Raw genomic sequence first — 16,144 nt, 5'->3', positions numbered from 1 at the left:
TTCATTCTTTCTGGTGCTACTAATATAGCCCTCTGCTCCTCCCCAGTAGCATATTGGACACCATCCGACCTGAGGGGCTCATCTTCCAGCGTCATTATCTTTTTGCCTTTTGGTACTGTCCATGGGGTTATAATGGCAAGGGTACTGGAGTGGGTTGCCATTTCCTTCTCCGGTGGATCATGTTTTGTCAGAGCTCTCTGCTATGACCTGTCCATCTTGGGTGCACCTGCACAGCATAGCTCATAGCTTCATTGAGCTATGCAAGCCCCTTCATCACAACAAGGTAGTGATCCATGAAGGGGTGATATACAGTACAGTTCTTAAAACAGTTTAGACTGATAGAAAGATAGAAAAAATAGTAAAAAGATCATTACAAGTGAATACTTCCTGAGCTAACATTAAGTCAAACGTTAACTCGGTGATAATGGAGATGGACCTGGTGCTGGAGAGGGATTGATTGTGCTGCTGGAGTGGTAGGTCAGGGGGTTACCACTGAAGTTGCTTTCTAGTTCTGACTTCACAGCTCACTGGTGCTGCTTTTTCCCTCCCTCCCTCCCTCCCTCCCTCCTTCTCCCCACTGCCTGATGTGAGCTCTGAATTCACAGCTTGCCAGGCAGTGAGCAGTGGTTGGCAGGTAGTGGCCCACAGGCACCTGCTTGCCACTCAAGGCCAAGGGAAGACTTCCAGGTTTCCTTATTTGTAAGTACAGGTTGTTCATAACCCAGATGTACATAACCTGGGTACTACCTATACTAGATGGCTGAGTAAAGGACAGTATGGAGTGAAATCATTAAAACGCATGCACGCATGAACACATGCATGCACGCACACCCATTCCAGAAGAAAGAAGCCTTTCAAGTCCCAGCACAGTGATTTCACAGATACCTGTAATACTGGTTTGAAATCCATTTTGTGCATGTAAGCAATAAGTAAAATTATCCATTCTGCTTCTCTAAATATATAGATTAGCCATAGTTTCTCCTGCTTATCATCCAGTTTTCACTATGGCTCTTGAAAAGAGCTGAACAAGCTGCCTATTCCTGTACCAGAAAGTAACCAGCCTTTGCACATCCAGTTGATTATTCACCCAAAGAGTTATGCTTGCTATTAGTTTTTATAATTTGATTGTGAATTATGGAAGGGGGTGAGCAGTCTTGAACTTACTTACTTACTTACTTACTTACTTACTTACTTACTTACTTACTTATTTTAGAGGACTTCTGTGCCGCCCCATTCACCGAAGCCTTGGGGCGGCTATTTGTCAAAGCTTAAATCTGCAAAAGTTACTGGCCCACAGAATATTCTTGTGAACCAATGATATGTTAACCGTGACATTTCAGTATGCTAAAGAGAGGCGGAATAGCTCAATTCCAGTTAACAAAAACTTTCTTTTGTCTGGATCCTTCAAGGACTTTCTTATTCTTGGAGACATATGAAGTACCAGATTATCCTGTATGAAATGGAATTCTTATTATAACAAGTGAAAAGACATGCATCTTTCCAAGACGAGCAACAGACTGTGCTATTCTGAAAGTTCTGCTCTGAACTTTTTAACATGTGGAGGAAAGAGGATTGTGGGGAATGAAAAGTGGAGAAAAAAGTATACAATCTTTAGTGGTCTGGAGCAATTCTTAAAATTATTTGGGAAATGGAGATAGGCAATGTCAAGTAGCAGAGGCATCCTTCCCCTTTTACTTTGTAATGCTTCTGCTTAGAAGACGTACTAACCCATACCCATTCTGGAGCCACTTCTCATGTGTGCATGCACACATGCAATTCCTCAGTGAAGGGATGCTATGTCACAAGATAATGTAATTCCAGGACCATTACAGGTGGGAAAAGTGACAGAAAGCATTGAGAGAGAGAGAGAGAGAGAGAGAGAGAGAGAGAGAGAGAGAGACAGACAGACAGACAGAGAGAAACTCTACTAACACATTTAATACAAGAGCCCCAGCCCCTCTCCAAATGTTTAAGAATTTCTCCAACTCACCCATGAAAAATGTCAAAAGTCCCTTCCTATTTTCACAGTCAAAGAAGGGGGCAACTAACGCAGGGAGGCACTCTTGGACCATCATTAAAAAAAACCCCAAACAAAACAATATTAGCATCTCCTAGAAAAACAGAGATGATCATCAAAGGACCCTTCAAATGGCTGTAGTCAATATGCAGAATCTTAGGGCTAAAGGCAAACTCTAGCCTCCAGAGGTCCACACAAGGTCACATCCCTTCTCCTGGCCTCACTTCTTCCCAACCACCATTTCTTTGTTGATTAAGAGCTATAGTTAATATGCTGTATTGTTTGTATTTTGGCCTCACCCCTTTCACTTCTGGTCCTGCCTTTTTTGGCTTTGGAACTGGAATGTGGCTCCTAAGATCATGGAATTCAGCCACTGGGATGAAAGAGGTTCCATACAAGATTAAAAGAGGTGAGCAGAGGAGGACAGGCTAGTAAAATTGTGCCTGTTATAGAAAAGCAGCTAGAATAAAGTTTGAATTACTAGAACTCAGGGTATTGCATCTTAACCATGGGTATCCAGGTTCAGTTACAAACAACAGAGGAAGAGACTGTTGTGGAAATCCCAAAGGCGTCTGGTTAGGATCAGCCTTTAAAGCAACCTGAGCAATCTTGATCTTAAGAAACCCCTGCTCATTTTGATCTTCTCGTGCAGCATCTCTTCAGTGAACTAGATGCCTTTGGAAATCCCACAAGCAAGGCATGAGAGCAGTTTCAGTTTAATGGAAGTCCACTGTGCATCTGGTGAACAACAGCCTCAATTAAGTAAGCATCATAAGCCAGGAACCCAGGGAAAGCCCACATTCTGTGAGGATTTTTCGCTGAAAGCCTTGATTTGCCAGGTCAAGTACTACCACTTTGTGTTCTGTGATGACTACTTACCATGCTATCATGTCATTACTGACTTAAGTTCCCATTCAAAAAGGGGGTCATTTAAAACCACTTTAGCACTTGTTTACAATTTCTGAATATTCTGAACAAAACACAAACAACAATGTGCCCTTCCCAGACAACCACTACCAAAAGTACATTATAGCTTATAATACTAACTACTGCTGTCCTATTGCAGGTCTCCAAATAGTTCACAATGTGTATACTGAAGATCCATGACCTGATATTATAATTTTAACTTTCATTTTCATTCTGTGTGAAGCAGATTTGCAGAGAAAAGAGAACTTGTAGTAAAAGTTTTTATTTTTACTGGTTTCTATTATTATAACAAGCCAGTGATTTTCAAGACTCTGCTGAAGTTTCATAACAGACAAGTTACACTTGTAATGTTCTGCACCCTATATGAACAACACTGGGTCACAGAAGAAGGGCTGAAAGTTGGAAGACTGAGGTCCATTAGTGGACATTTTTCTGCCTGCTGAAACTCTTGGCTTGCATTCCTACTACTTTCTTCAAAGCATGCGCAGTCCATCTGTCACCTTCCAATGTGGCCCCCATCTCCACCTGCCACAACCATACCTCCCCAGCTACCACTGCTTCAACATTTGCTTCTTCAAGAAAAGTGGCTGGTGGCAGGTCTCTCCCAAGCACCCACTCCATGCCTTGCTGCTTGCTCCAATACAAGTAACTATGAGCAAAACATTTCCAAAGAGTGCCTGCACCACTATTGCTTTACCATGATGGCAGAAAAGTGGTACCTTGGACTTGGAAGTTATTTGAAATCTTAATACTACTTTAAATTATATTTGCAACAGCTGCTGCAAAAGCTTCAGCACAGCCAGCTCACTCCCAGTGCCTCACCCCAACATTAAGAGCAAGATTAAAGCAATGTTAACCTAATTTTAGGAAGGCAAGTGTATGCAGGGAAGAGGTTGCATCATCAGCAATGGGCTACCCAGCTCAGCTGGAGCAACATCCTGTGCCATCCCTACAAGTTTTTGAAAGAATACTCATGAGCTGGCTAGTGCCCCCCCCCCTTTTTCTCACTCTAAAATTCCCTCCTCTTGGAATACTTTGAAACAAGCAGCAGTAGGGCTCAATAATGTATCATCCTTCTGCCCCGGGCCTTCAGATATAAGAAGGCCTTTGGTTTTTTAGAGGCCAGATTTCAGTGCTTGTGCCTCTCCTAATTATCTGTGATGCTCCTGGTTTCTTGTTTGTTTTCGTTGCTGTTTTTTTCCTGCGCAACTTTCTGGCTTAAGTATTTTTATATTCAACTTCTTACTACAGTTTTAAAAATATCTTGTTGTTGAATCTAAAACTGTTTATCTTTTTGTATATTGCTGTTCGTTGCGCTTCATTATTTTTGAACTATATGAGCAAAAGCTACATATAAATACTGGAAATAAATGCATTTATTTCCATCTAAAATGTGGTTAGCACCAAATATGCACTCCAGCTTTGAAAATTTTATCACACATAAGGGGAACATTTGTTAAAATAAACAAAAACACAAAACAGATGCCATCCTATCAGTGGCTTAGCACACAGACCTTGCTCTCCAGAAGAAAAGACAAGTACATGCTTCATCTGTCATGTTGACTCCCAGCTTCATGACCAACATGTATATCATGGCTTATCCTAGGTGAGCCAGAACTTTGGCTTCCTATGGGATTTACCAGAACGTCCAACAGGGCACCACGCCTCCAAGTATTGTTCGGTACTTTCCTGGCTTTTGTGCAGTCCTCCCTCTCATTCTAAAATGCTGAATTGCCTCTCCTGAGGCTTAGCTACTGGCAGTAAGAGCTTCAGGCTAAAATATGAGGGGTGGGGGCAGGTATTCTGGGCCTTGCACCCTTTGCCTTCAGCCCCACCCACAAATGGAATGCAACTCCATAAGATCTTCTAAAATGCTTGTACTAGACATATGATCAGGGGGAAATAACACTCTAAATTACAAGGAACTAGAAGGAAGCTTGTTCAGGCTGATTCCAGAGTAGTATCTAAATTAGTTTTCCCATTTTCTATAGTTGTAACTTGATGTAGACCCTTCCACAGCTTAAAATGCATGTTCTAGCTTCAAAATGACTATTTCTTTCCTGCAGACAAACATGCTTACCAGTGACAAATTATGTTTCTTGCACCCAGTTCCAAGCATTGTCCTGAGGAAAACTGTGACTCTCAACAAATCACAAGCCACCCATTCAGGGTAGTGGGGAGTCCTCAGAAGCCCTTTTTATCAACCCCTACCCTGAGGAAATATCTCTCCCATCATCCTCAGGTCCCAGGGGTTACATCCTTGTAACCTCTCACAAGTGGAGTATGCAGCTGCTGATTCATCCATGGGTCATTTAAAGATTGTGGATAGTTCTTCCAAGGGGGAGGTCACAATTGAAAATAAGGTCCTGCCTGCCTTCCTGAGATGACTCCATTCTACAGGTTAGCCAGCAGAGTACATTGGGAGCTATCCTGGTGCTGATCACCCCTCACTGGTACTTACCAAGCTTAAGCCAGTGTGAACTGATTGACTTGACCTGTCATACCCTGTTGCAGCTCAACCTGACTGAACTTGACCTGATCTACTTAACTGAACCTGTGCCACTTTGTCACTACCTTACAGATTTCAGCTTATTTCACTGGCTCTGGTTTCCTGGCATTTGTGTAGTTCCTCCCCATTCTATAATGTTAAAATGCCTTTCCAAAAGCGTAGTTATGAGTAACACTTTTAAGCTAAAATACCCACCGGTGGAATGATATTTCTGAAAGAATTTCTAAAATGCTATCCAACTCTAGGGTGGGATGAAATTCTAAACTGCTGCCAAAAAGCCTCCCGAGTTGCAGTGACTGGGAATGAACATTGAAAAAAACACAGACAGGAAAAACAGACGCCAGCTGAGTTGTCTCCTAACACTGAACTATGGGAAGGATGTTCCCCTTCATATTTTTGAATGTTTATGCCAATTTGCTGAACCAAACTTATATAAAGTGTACTGGAGAATGATATGAAAAGGGCAGTTCATTTGAAGGTCAAGAGCAAATTCAAGTGGAGAAAGTCTTCGTGATCAACCATTTCGCTGCTGATAGCCATGCATGATTCTCTAGGTCTTCTCCTCCAAAAAAAATGCCCTCCATGCCTGGATCACACACAGTCCCAGCAAACATATTACTCTACTGTTTATAGGACATATATTCTGAAAGAGGGCTAACATGCCCCATTCCCATGCATAGGAGATAACACAGCCCAAAGAACACAACTCAGCACAATGGAAAGGTAAAATGCCAGGTGCAAGAGCTCATGGTCTTTAAATCTTAGTTTTAAAAAAGCAATACTATTTAAAGTGATATACTACTTAAAGTAAAATACACTGTACTCAGTAGGACTCACCTCTGCACGAAAGGCCTTGCGGGTCAATGCCTTGTTTGCAGATGTTACAAGTTTTGGGTTTCTTAAAGTTCTTACTCTTGAATGTATGAGAATTTGAAGCTACCCCTTCTGGCTGGAAGAGAAAAAGGAAGAACCTTAAATGAATATTTCTTTTAAAAACCTCAAAAAAACCTGTAACAATAATATTGCATAGAAAAAATGAACTATTTTAAAACTTAGTACTTGTATATCATCTTTAAAGACAGTCTTGCAAGTTAGTCTGTTCTTCTGCACAGTATGTGCAGCATCTTATATACCAGAAATGGAGAATTCAGGCCTGCTTTCTCCAATCAGCAGCTCAAGCTAAGAGATTTTCCCAGACCCCTACTATTCCTCTATCCCTTAGCTACTACACCCCTTATAGGTGTTTAAAAAGCATTCACTGCTGCAAAGGGAGGCATTCTAAAAACCTTAACTGCAGACAGCAGGTATTTGAGGGAGATGCAGCTGAGGAGGGAAGAGCTAGCCCTCCCTTTGCCAATCCTGCAAATCCATTAAAAATACAGGCGCGCGCGCACACACACACACACACACACACACACACACACAGAGTCAGTCAGTCAGTCATCTTAAAGGTCTCCACTGATGACACTGGCAACTTTCTCAGAGCTTGATTGCATGTTTGGGGGTGGGGGATTCTGGCTACGAGCTTCTTTTGTGGGCTTATTTATGCGTGTGGGAATGGGCTGAACACTCTGAGTGTCACTTGCCAGTGATGGGGTACTCCTACCCATTCTTAGTATGTGACCCACAATGAGCTTGCCTGGAGGAACAACATGATAGCCATTGATGGAGTGTGTTTATAAAAAAGTTTCCTACAAATAGAAAGCTAGCACTTCAGAGAGGAAGAATGACTAGACATTCAAATTCCTACAAGCAAAAAATTCTTTCTATGGAGAAATCTTTCAATGAGACCCCCATGAGCAGTACGAAGTAGCACAACCCAGACACAGATTTTACACCTTGGTGAGAACTATGTCATAACCTCCACAATTTAAAATTAAAGTGTCCTTGTTACCATTTAAGTCCCTATCCCACCATCTATTATTGCACAATATAAATCTATGGCTTTTAGTCATCATGGCCAAATTCTGCCTTGAGTACTAGAGAAGGTATGTCCCTCAATGCCAGTTGCTGGAGAACACGAGCAGAGAGAGGAAGGGGCAGCAGAGAGGAAGGGCGTCGTACCTTGTCTGCAGCCCAGACTGCCCGGGGACTCCCTTCCCTGGGAGGCCAAGGGTTTTGTTTTTTGTTCTATTGCATTGTTTTTCTTTCTTTCTTTCTTTCTTTCTTTGTTGTTGTTGTTATTGTTTTGGTGCTGTGCTGTGCTTTGCTTTTCCTCCAATTTAAATTTTATTTTACCCGTATGTGTGTGTGTGTGTGGGGGGGGGGTTGTCCGGGAGAACTGGGCGAGTGAGAGGAACTGCAGGAAAGACAAGGCAGGGGACCAAGGTAAGGTCTCAGAAGGGTTCCCAATGGCAGACCAGGAGAAGGCCTTGGCGGGAGTCACGGGTGTTGCTGCCCATTGTGACAGCTGCGACATGTTCACCTTTCTCCCCCAGGAGAGGCAGGGATGCACTTGCCCTCAGTGTAAGCTGATGACCCTGCTGAAGGAGGAGTTGAGGTGCCTGAGGGCTGAGAGAGCTCTCCAGGCCCCCTGGAAGCAGGCCCCCTCTGGACAGAGGGTTGAGGGAGAGGCACGGGAGGAGCAGCCAGGGAGACATGGAGGCGTGTCACCCATAGGAGGAGGAGGCCAGCACGGCCTCCTCCTTCTCCTGGCACCAATCTGGAGCTGGGAAACAGATTCTCTCCACTTGGGGAGGCTGGGGCTGATGAGGCCTTGGGGGACTAGCAGGACCCCCAGCCTGGGACCACAGGTGGCAAGGGGGCCGCTGCAGGACAGGCCACGGCCACCCACCACCACCAGGAAGACACGGCAGTGGGTGATTGTTGTCGGGGACTCCCTGCTGAGGGGCACTGAGGTGGCGGTGTGCCGCCCCAACCTGGAGACAAGAAGGTTTGCTGTCTGCAAGACACACGCATCTGGCATGTGAAGGACAGAGTGGAGCTTCTTGTTCGCTCCGGGGGTCACCAGCCGCTCCTGGTGATCCATGTGGGCACAAAGGATGTGGCCAGGCAGGGTGTGGTCAGGATCACCAGGGACTTCGAGGCCTTGGGCAAGAAACTCAGGGACCTCAAGGCCCAAGTGGCCTTCACATCGATCTTACCAGTCGAGGGATTTGGACCAGGAAGGGACAGGAGGGCCTCCGAGGTGAACAAATGGCGTAGGGTGTGGTGCCAGAAGGAACGCTTCGGGTTCCTCGACCATGGCACTCGGTTTCTTGCCAATGGACTTCTGGCAAGGGATGGGTTAAACCTCACGAGAATAGGGAAAAGGTCCTTTGGAGGTACTCTAGCGAGCTTCGTCCAGAAGACTTTAAACTAAGCCAGGAGGGGGTGGGTTCAGGCCCCCCAGAAAAGTGTCTACACAGGACAAGTGTGGGGAGAGGATCAGGGTTCTGGGAGCAGGGTTTCAGAGGTACTGCAGGGACTGACAAGACTCCTACAGAGAGGGGCCAGGTATCAGGGAGGATGGGAGGAAGGAGGAGGCTGGGAACTCCAAGGAAAGGAAGTGGTGGGAAGGAGTTGAGGTGCATGTACACTAATGCTAGGAGCACGGGTAATAAGCAGGAAGAGCTTGAAGCTCTCCTGGGAATAGAGGGGTATGACCTGGTGGGAATCACAGAAACTTGGTGGGATGAAAGGCAAGACTGGAATGTGAACATAGAAGGGTATCACCTTTTTAGAAAGGATAGGAAGGGAAAGAGGGGTGGGGGCATAGCTTTATACGTCAGGGAAGGGATAGGATGCAGTGAGATAGAATGCAGCCCAGATGGGGATTCGGCAGAGACAGTCTGTGTGAAACTTAGGGGTTTTGACAGGGTAGGAGACCTGACAGTGGGGGTATGTTATTGCCCTCCAGGTCAACTTAAGACCCTGGATGATGTCCTTACAGACCAGATTCTAAGGATATCTCGGGGGAGAGACACAGTAATTATGGAAGATTTCAATCTCCTGGATGTTAGTTGGAAGACTCACTCGGCGGTGACAGCCAGGTCACGTCACTTCCTAGAAGCTATAGAGGGAGGGTTTTTCACACAGAGGGTCCGAGTGGGGATGGGGGGGGGGGTAACATCCTTGACTTAGTCTTGACAAATAGAGAGGAGCTGATAGATGAAGTGCAGGTTAAGGGAGCTCTGTATGCGAGTGATCACTCCATCCGTTGCTTTAAGATCAGAGGACTGGGGAAGTGCAGCAGGTTGAGCACTAGAAGCTGGGACTTCAAGAGGGCCAGCTTTGGCCAACTGAAGGCCAGACTGGGGAAAGTCTCCTGGGATAGGTTACTGGAAGGTAAGTGAGTTGAGGAGGGTTGGCTGGCACTCAAGAGGGAGGTTTTGGAGGCGCAAGCCTTGAAGATACCTCTAGTTAGTAATGTGGGGAGGCGGAGGAGAGTGCCGCCATGGATGCGAAGGAGGTGGTTAGAGGGATTAGACACAGGAGGAACCTCCGTAGGAAATGGGTACTGGGGGAAATAGACAAAAGGGTATACCGGGAGGAGGAGGCCCACTGCAGAAGGATTCTTCGCAAGGCTAAGGCTGATTACGAGCTGAGACTTGCCAAGAATATCAAGAGCAACAAAAAGGGCTTCTTTCACCATGTAAATACCAAGATGAAGGGGAGACAAGTAGTGGGACCGTTAAATAAGGAGGAAGGGGATCCAGTGACTGATGCGAGGGAAAAGGCACAGATGCTAAATGACTATTTTGCCTCTGTGTTCTCTCCAAAGCAGGATGGGGGAGATCCACATAGGAGATTAGATGCGGCCGGGGACTTAGGGGCACAGATTAGAGTCACCCCCCACAGAAGTCAAGGGGCACCTCAGGGCATTGGACATTACAAAGATGCCAGGCCCTGATGGGTTACGCCTGAGAGTACTTAGAGAGTTGGCAGGGGCCCGCTGGCCTCCATTTTTGAGCCCTTGTGGAGAACAGGTGAAATTCGAGAGGACTGGAGGGTGGCATCAGTGGTCCCAATTTTCAAAAAGGGTAGTAGAAGGAACATGGGGAATTATAGACCAGTTAGCCTTACTTCCATTGCAGGAAAAACAATGGAAAGGCTCATAATAGAGAGAGTTCTAGTGATGCTAGATAGGGAAGGGAGGCTGACAGTCACACAACACGGCTTCCACAAAAACAGGTCCTGCAAGACAAACCTTGTGGAATTCTATGACAAGGTTTCGAGATGGCTAGATGGAGGGGATGCAGTGGATTTGGTTTACCTGGATTTCAGCAAGCCCTTTGACAAAGTGCCCCACGATATCCTGGTGGAGAAACTGAGGAGTTTTGGGATACACCAATGCACCATCTGGTGGATTAGGGGATGTTGACTGACTGAAAGCAGAGGGTAACCATTAGTGGGGAATTATCGAGATGGCGGCCAGTGACAAGTGGGGTCCCCCAGGGCTCTGTCCTGGGGCCAATCCTGTTTAATCTTTTTATTAACGACATGGAAGAAGGGGTGAACAGTGTGCTGATCAAATTCGCAGACGATACTAAAACTGGGGCGGTGGCCACAACTGAGGAGCAGGTACTGCAGATTCAAAAGGATCTGGACAGTCTATGGAAGTGGGCAGGAGACAACAGGATGGCGTTCAATGTAGATAAGTGCAAGGACTTGCACTTGGGGCATAGGAATAGGTGTCATAAGAGTAAGTACAGGTTAGGTGACAAGTGGCTGGAGAGCAGCACTTGTGAAAGGGATCTCGGGGTGCTGGTTGACTGCAGGCTAAACATGAGTCAGCAGTGTGATGCGGTGGTCAAGAGGGCGAACACCACCCTTGGTTGCATAGCCAGAAGTGTGGCTTCTAGATCAAGAGAGGTATTACTACCACTCTATACGACTCTGGTGCGCCTGCAACTGGAGTATTGTGCTCAGTTTTGGTCCCCTCATTGCAGAAAGGATATAGCCAGGTTAGAGTCAGTGCAGCATAGGGCCACAAGGTTGGTGGCCAGATTGCAGGGGATGGGGTATGCGGCAAGATTGAGGGAACTGGGTCTCTTCAGCCTGGAGGAGACTCAGAGGGGATATGTTGGCGACATACAGGTATGTGAGGGGATGTCACACGGAGATGGGGAGATGGGGAGATGGGTAGAGACCTGTTCTCCCCTGCAGAGGAAGGCAGGATGCACTCCAACGGAGCAAAGCTCAGGGAACCAAGGTTCCATTTAGATGCCAGGAAGCACTTCCTGACAGTCAGGACCCCGAGGGTGTGGAATGGGCTTCCACGAGAGGTTGTTGAGGCCCCATCGGTGAGGGTGTTCAAAGATAGGCTGGACATGCACATGGTGGGCATGTCGTGAGCAGAGCCGGCTGGAGCCGGAGGTCAGACTAGATGGCCCGGGAATCCCTTCTGACTCACTCTGTTTCTATGTTTCTATGAGCAGAAGGATGCTACTGTGGTCAGGTCCTGCCCGAGGCCTTCCCACTAAGCACCTTGGTTGGTCACTATGGGAAGATAATATTGGGCTAATGGATCAACTACAGTGGTACCTCGGCTCACGAACGCCTCAGTTCATGACCAAATCGGGTAGTGAACAGAAATTTCAGAAAAAATTTACGTCAGTTTGCAAACTCCACATTGGGTGACGACCACGATCACGCCCATGTTGCCATGCGAACATGATCGCGATCCCGGCCATCTTCCCTGCACGAGCATGATCACAATTGCAGCCATCTCACCCCCACCCTGAGCATGATTGCTATCGCATGATTATGGTCTGGCCTCTCCCTCCAAACAGTAACCTCCCCCTCCACCTAGGTTAGTGTTCTCTACTGTACTGTACAGTGGAACCTCAGCTCACAAACACCTTGGTTCATGAACAAATCGGGTCACGAACAAAAATGTCATTAAAATTTTGATATGGGTTGTGAACTCTGCATTGGGTGGTGACCAAGATCTCAGCCATCTCCCCCCCCCCCTCCCGGAGTGGAGAGGTGGCCATGATCACAGTAGCTTTCATGCAGGGAAAGCGTGCGTGATCACAGGTGCTCTCCTGCAGGAAAGACAGGCTCAATCTCTGCTATCTCCCCTGCGACTGTGTTGTATTGTGTCCGTCTTTCCTTTGGGGAGATGGCCGCTATCATGCTGGGGGCGGGGGGGAGATGGCCGAGATTGTGCCCATCTCTCCTTCCCCCCAGCGCGCCGTTTGTGCCTGTCTCTACCTCCCCCAGTGTGTCCGCAATCACGCCTGTCTCTCCCCCCCACCCCCCAACATTCCAGGATGATGGGCGTGTGCCAGGATGACAGACACCTACAGGGATGACAGACGCCTGCAGGGATGACAGGTGCGATCTCAGTCTTGCTGGTGGGGTGCGGGGGGATGGCCATGCTTGTGCTGGGGGGGGGGGGGGGATGGCCGTAATCTCTGTTGTCACTTTGCTTCACATTTTTCTTATTTAAAAAATGGTTACAGAATGGATTAACCTTATTTGCATTGAACCTTATGGGGAAATTTAACTTGGCTCATGACCAATTTGGGTCACAATCAGAGTCCTGGAACAGATTAAGTTTGTGAGCCAAGGTACCACTGTACTTTGTTACTTTGTTGTTCTTTGTTACTTTGTTTCAAATTTTTGTGATAAAAAAAAAATTACAGAACAGATTGACCTTGTTTATATCGAACCTTATGGGGAAATATGAATTGGCTTGTGACCAATTCGGGTCACAACCAGTGTCATGGTACGAATTAAGTTAATGAGTCAAGGTACTACTGTATATTCTTACTAAGGGCCCATCTTTACATGCCACAATCATAAGCACCTCTATCTGAAAGTATAGCCTACTGAGGAAAAAAAGGCCTTTACTCCGGAGTAGATATTTATTTATTTATTTATTTATTTGGAATATTTATATGCCACCCCATTCACAAAAGCCTCAGAGCAGCTTCCAATACAAATAAATAGCTATACAAGTACATAAAAAACTGGAAACATCCCGGCATAAATATAAAATCAATAAATAAATTCAACAATTAAAATAATGTTTAAATAAAAAGGTCTTGGCCTGGCGCCTAAAAACAAACAACGATGGCGCCAGGTGGACCTCTCTGAGGAGCGCATTCCATAAGTGGGGTGCCACCACAGAGAAGGCCCTCTTCCGGGTACTCACCCTCCTAATATCTTTCACGGAGGGTTCCCGGAGAAGGGCCTCTGTCGCCGATCTCAAGGGGCGGGAGGGCAGATATGGACGCAAGCGCTCCTTTAGATAACCAGGTCCCAAGCCGTCAAGGGCTTTATAGATGATAACCAGCACCTTGAATTGGGCCCGGACTTCAAGGAGAGCCAGTGAAGCCGACGGAGGACTGGGGTTATATGAGAACAAAGCCCAGCCCCTGTCAGCAGTCTGGCAGCTCTATTTTGCACCATCTGAAGTATCCAGACCATCTTCAAGGGCAGCCCCATGTAGAGTGCATTACAGAAGTCTAATTGGGAAGTTACCAATGCATGTGTCACTGTTGCCAGGTAATCGTTCTCCAGGTAGGGATGCAGCTGATGGATCAGCCGAAGCTGAAGGAAAGCACTCCTTGCCACCGCCGTCACCTGAGCTTCTAACGACAGCTCTGGGTCGAGGAGCACTCCCAAGCTGCAGTATGCACAGGTTTGTGCTGCAAAGGTACCACTATGAAGAAATAAGCTCTGGCCCACAAAAGCTCCTGCCAAAATAAGATGTCACAAGACTGCTTTTGCTGCAAAAGAAGGACATAGCTACTCCTCTAGAATTTGACGCTGAATAATCTTGTTACCCTGTTTCTGCCTGAAGTAAAACAAATATGACCCCTACACAATGACCCCCTCCTCTCTTCCTCACATTGCTTTTCTCTGAGCAGTTTACCAGTCACTGCTATGATATGGCAATATCCTTCCTACACATTCCTTTAATCTCCAAGGGATAATAGCACAGCTAAAAATACAACTTCTGTTACACAGGAGAGCAAGAATGAATTATAAGCAGCAGAAAACATTCCCAAAATGCAAGCTCTGCACTGATACTACATCAATCCTTCAGGGGAAAGACCGAAAAACCTGATCATTATGTCTTATTATGGCTCTCAAAGTACAGATCTTTCTTTCAAGATCTTCTTTGGATGGGCTAAGGCAGGCATGTCCAAAGTCCGGCCCGGGGGCCAATTGCGGCCCGTTTTCACATTTCGAGCGGCCCGCAGCCTCTTCTCCCCGCTGGCTCAGCCTGTCACTCATCCCCGCTGGCCGGCGTTTTTCCCTTCACCGCACAGCGGTTCCCGCAGCTGTCCCCTGCTGCCTCTTGCTCCTTCAAGGCTGGTGGTTATATTTCACCAGAAGATGGCAGTAGACCTGAGCCAGCATTCTCGCCGCGTGACCCTTGTGACACAAGGCTTGTGTGCCCATTTCTAAAATGGCAACTGTAACTAAAAAAAAGGAAGTTGACAGCAAGGGCCGCCGCTTCCAGGACAAGTGGAAATTGGAGTATTTTTTCACTGAAATACGAAACAACTGTTTCTGCCTAATTTGCCAAGAGACTGGTTGTTTTCAATATCAAGAGGCACTACCAGATGAAACATGCTAACTACAACAAGCTAACTGGGAACAAACGTGGCGAAAAATTGAAGGAACTGGAAGCTGCTTTAACGGCACAGCAGTGCTTTTCAAAAGAGCCCGTGAGTCAAATGAAAATGCCACAAAGGCGAGCTAAGAGGTGGAAACGCTGATTGCCAAGCACTGCAAACCTTTTACTGAGGGTGAATTTATTAAAGACTGCATGATGAAAGTGGTGGAGAAAATTTGCCCTGAGAAGAAGCAAGAGTTTGCCAATGTTTGCCTGGCTCGTAACACTGTGGTACGGAGAATTGAAGACGTTTCATCTGATATTAAGAGACAGTTAGAGGCAAAAGGAGTGAAGTTTGACTTTTTTTCGTTAGCCTGCGACGAAAACACGGATGCATCTGACACCGCTCAGTTATTGATTTTTTTGAGAGGAGTGGAAAATGACATGAACGTGAGTGAAGAGCTACTTGACCTCCAGAGCCTTAAGGACCAAACAAGAGGAACAAATTTATTTGTTTCGGTTTGTTCCGCCGTAGATGACATGAAACAACCATGGAATAAAGTCACTGGGATTATTATGGATGGCGCACCTGCCATGACTGGCAAGCGAAGTGGATTATCAACCCTAGTCTGTAACAAAGTCAGCAAAGAAGGAGGCAAAGCTATAAAACTCCACTGTATTATTCACCAACAAGTTCTCTGTGCCAAACATCTGAAATATGATCATGTTATGAAACCGGTGATGAAGGCTATTAATTATATTCACTCCAAAGCCCTGTGCCACTGCCAGTTTCAACAGTTTCTACTCGACATCCAGGCTGAATACGGAGATGCTGTGTATCACAACAAGGTAAGATGGCTCAGTCGGGGGTCTGCACTGCAGCGCTTCTACTCTCTTAGGGCGGAAATCGGACAATTCTTGGCAAAGAAGGGACAACTAATGTCAGAGCTATCTGATCCTGTTTGGCTGGCTGATTTTGGATTTTTAGTTGACATAACACGACATCTGAACGTGCTGAACACGAGCCTTCAGGGGCAAAATGCAGTGGTAAGCCAACTGTATTCACATATCAAAGCCTTTGGGACCAAGCTGCTACTTTTCCAAAGGCACCTGTCACAAACACAGCCCAATACCACACATTTCCCATCGCTGCAGGAAATAATGACCAGTTTCC

The 16,144-nt window shown here is 46.3% G+C and overlaps 1 protein-coding gene across 8 annotated transcripts in view; it reads right to left on the bottom strand.

Annotated features, from left to right (window-relative positions):
* The window catches only part of TNS3 (tensin 3), a 385,864-nt gene that overhangs the window by 202,283 nt on the left and 167,437 nt on the right, over positions 1 to 16,144 (bottom strand). For all 8 annotated transcript variants that reach the window (XM_044453647.1, XM_044453612.1, XM_044453592.1 and 5 more), the window contains one exon: positions 6,291 to 6,402. In XM_044453647.1, the coding sequence (XP_044309582.1) occupies positions 6,291 to 6,402 (112 nt within the window). The remainder of the gene's footprint in view (positions 1 to 6,290; positions 6,403 to 16,144) is intronic.

The sequence above is a fragment of the Varanus komodoensis genome, unplaced genomic scaffold, assembly GCF_004798865.1.
Source record: "Varanus komodoensis strain SLA01 unplaced genomic scaffold, ASM479886v1 scaffold10, whole genome shotgun sequence".
Taxonomy (NCBI): domain Eukaryota; kingdom Metazoa; phylum Chordata; class Lepidosauria; order Squamata; family Varanidae; genus Varanus; species Varanus komodoensis.
Note: the sequence above shows the minus strand (reverse complement) of the source record. Positions and strands in the feature narration are given on the sequence as shown.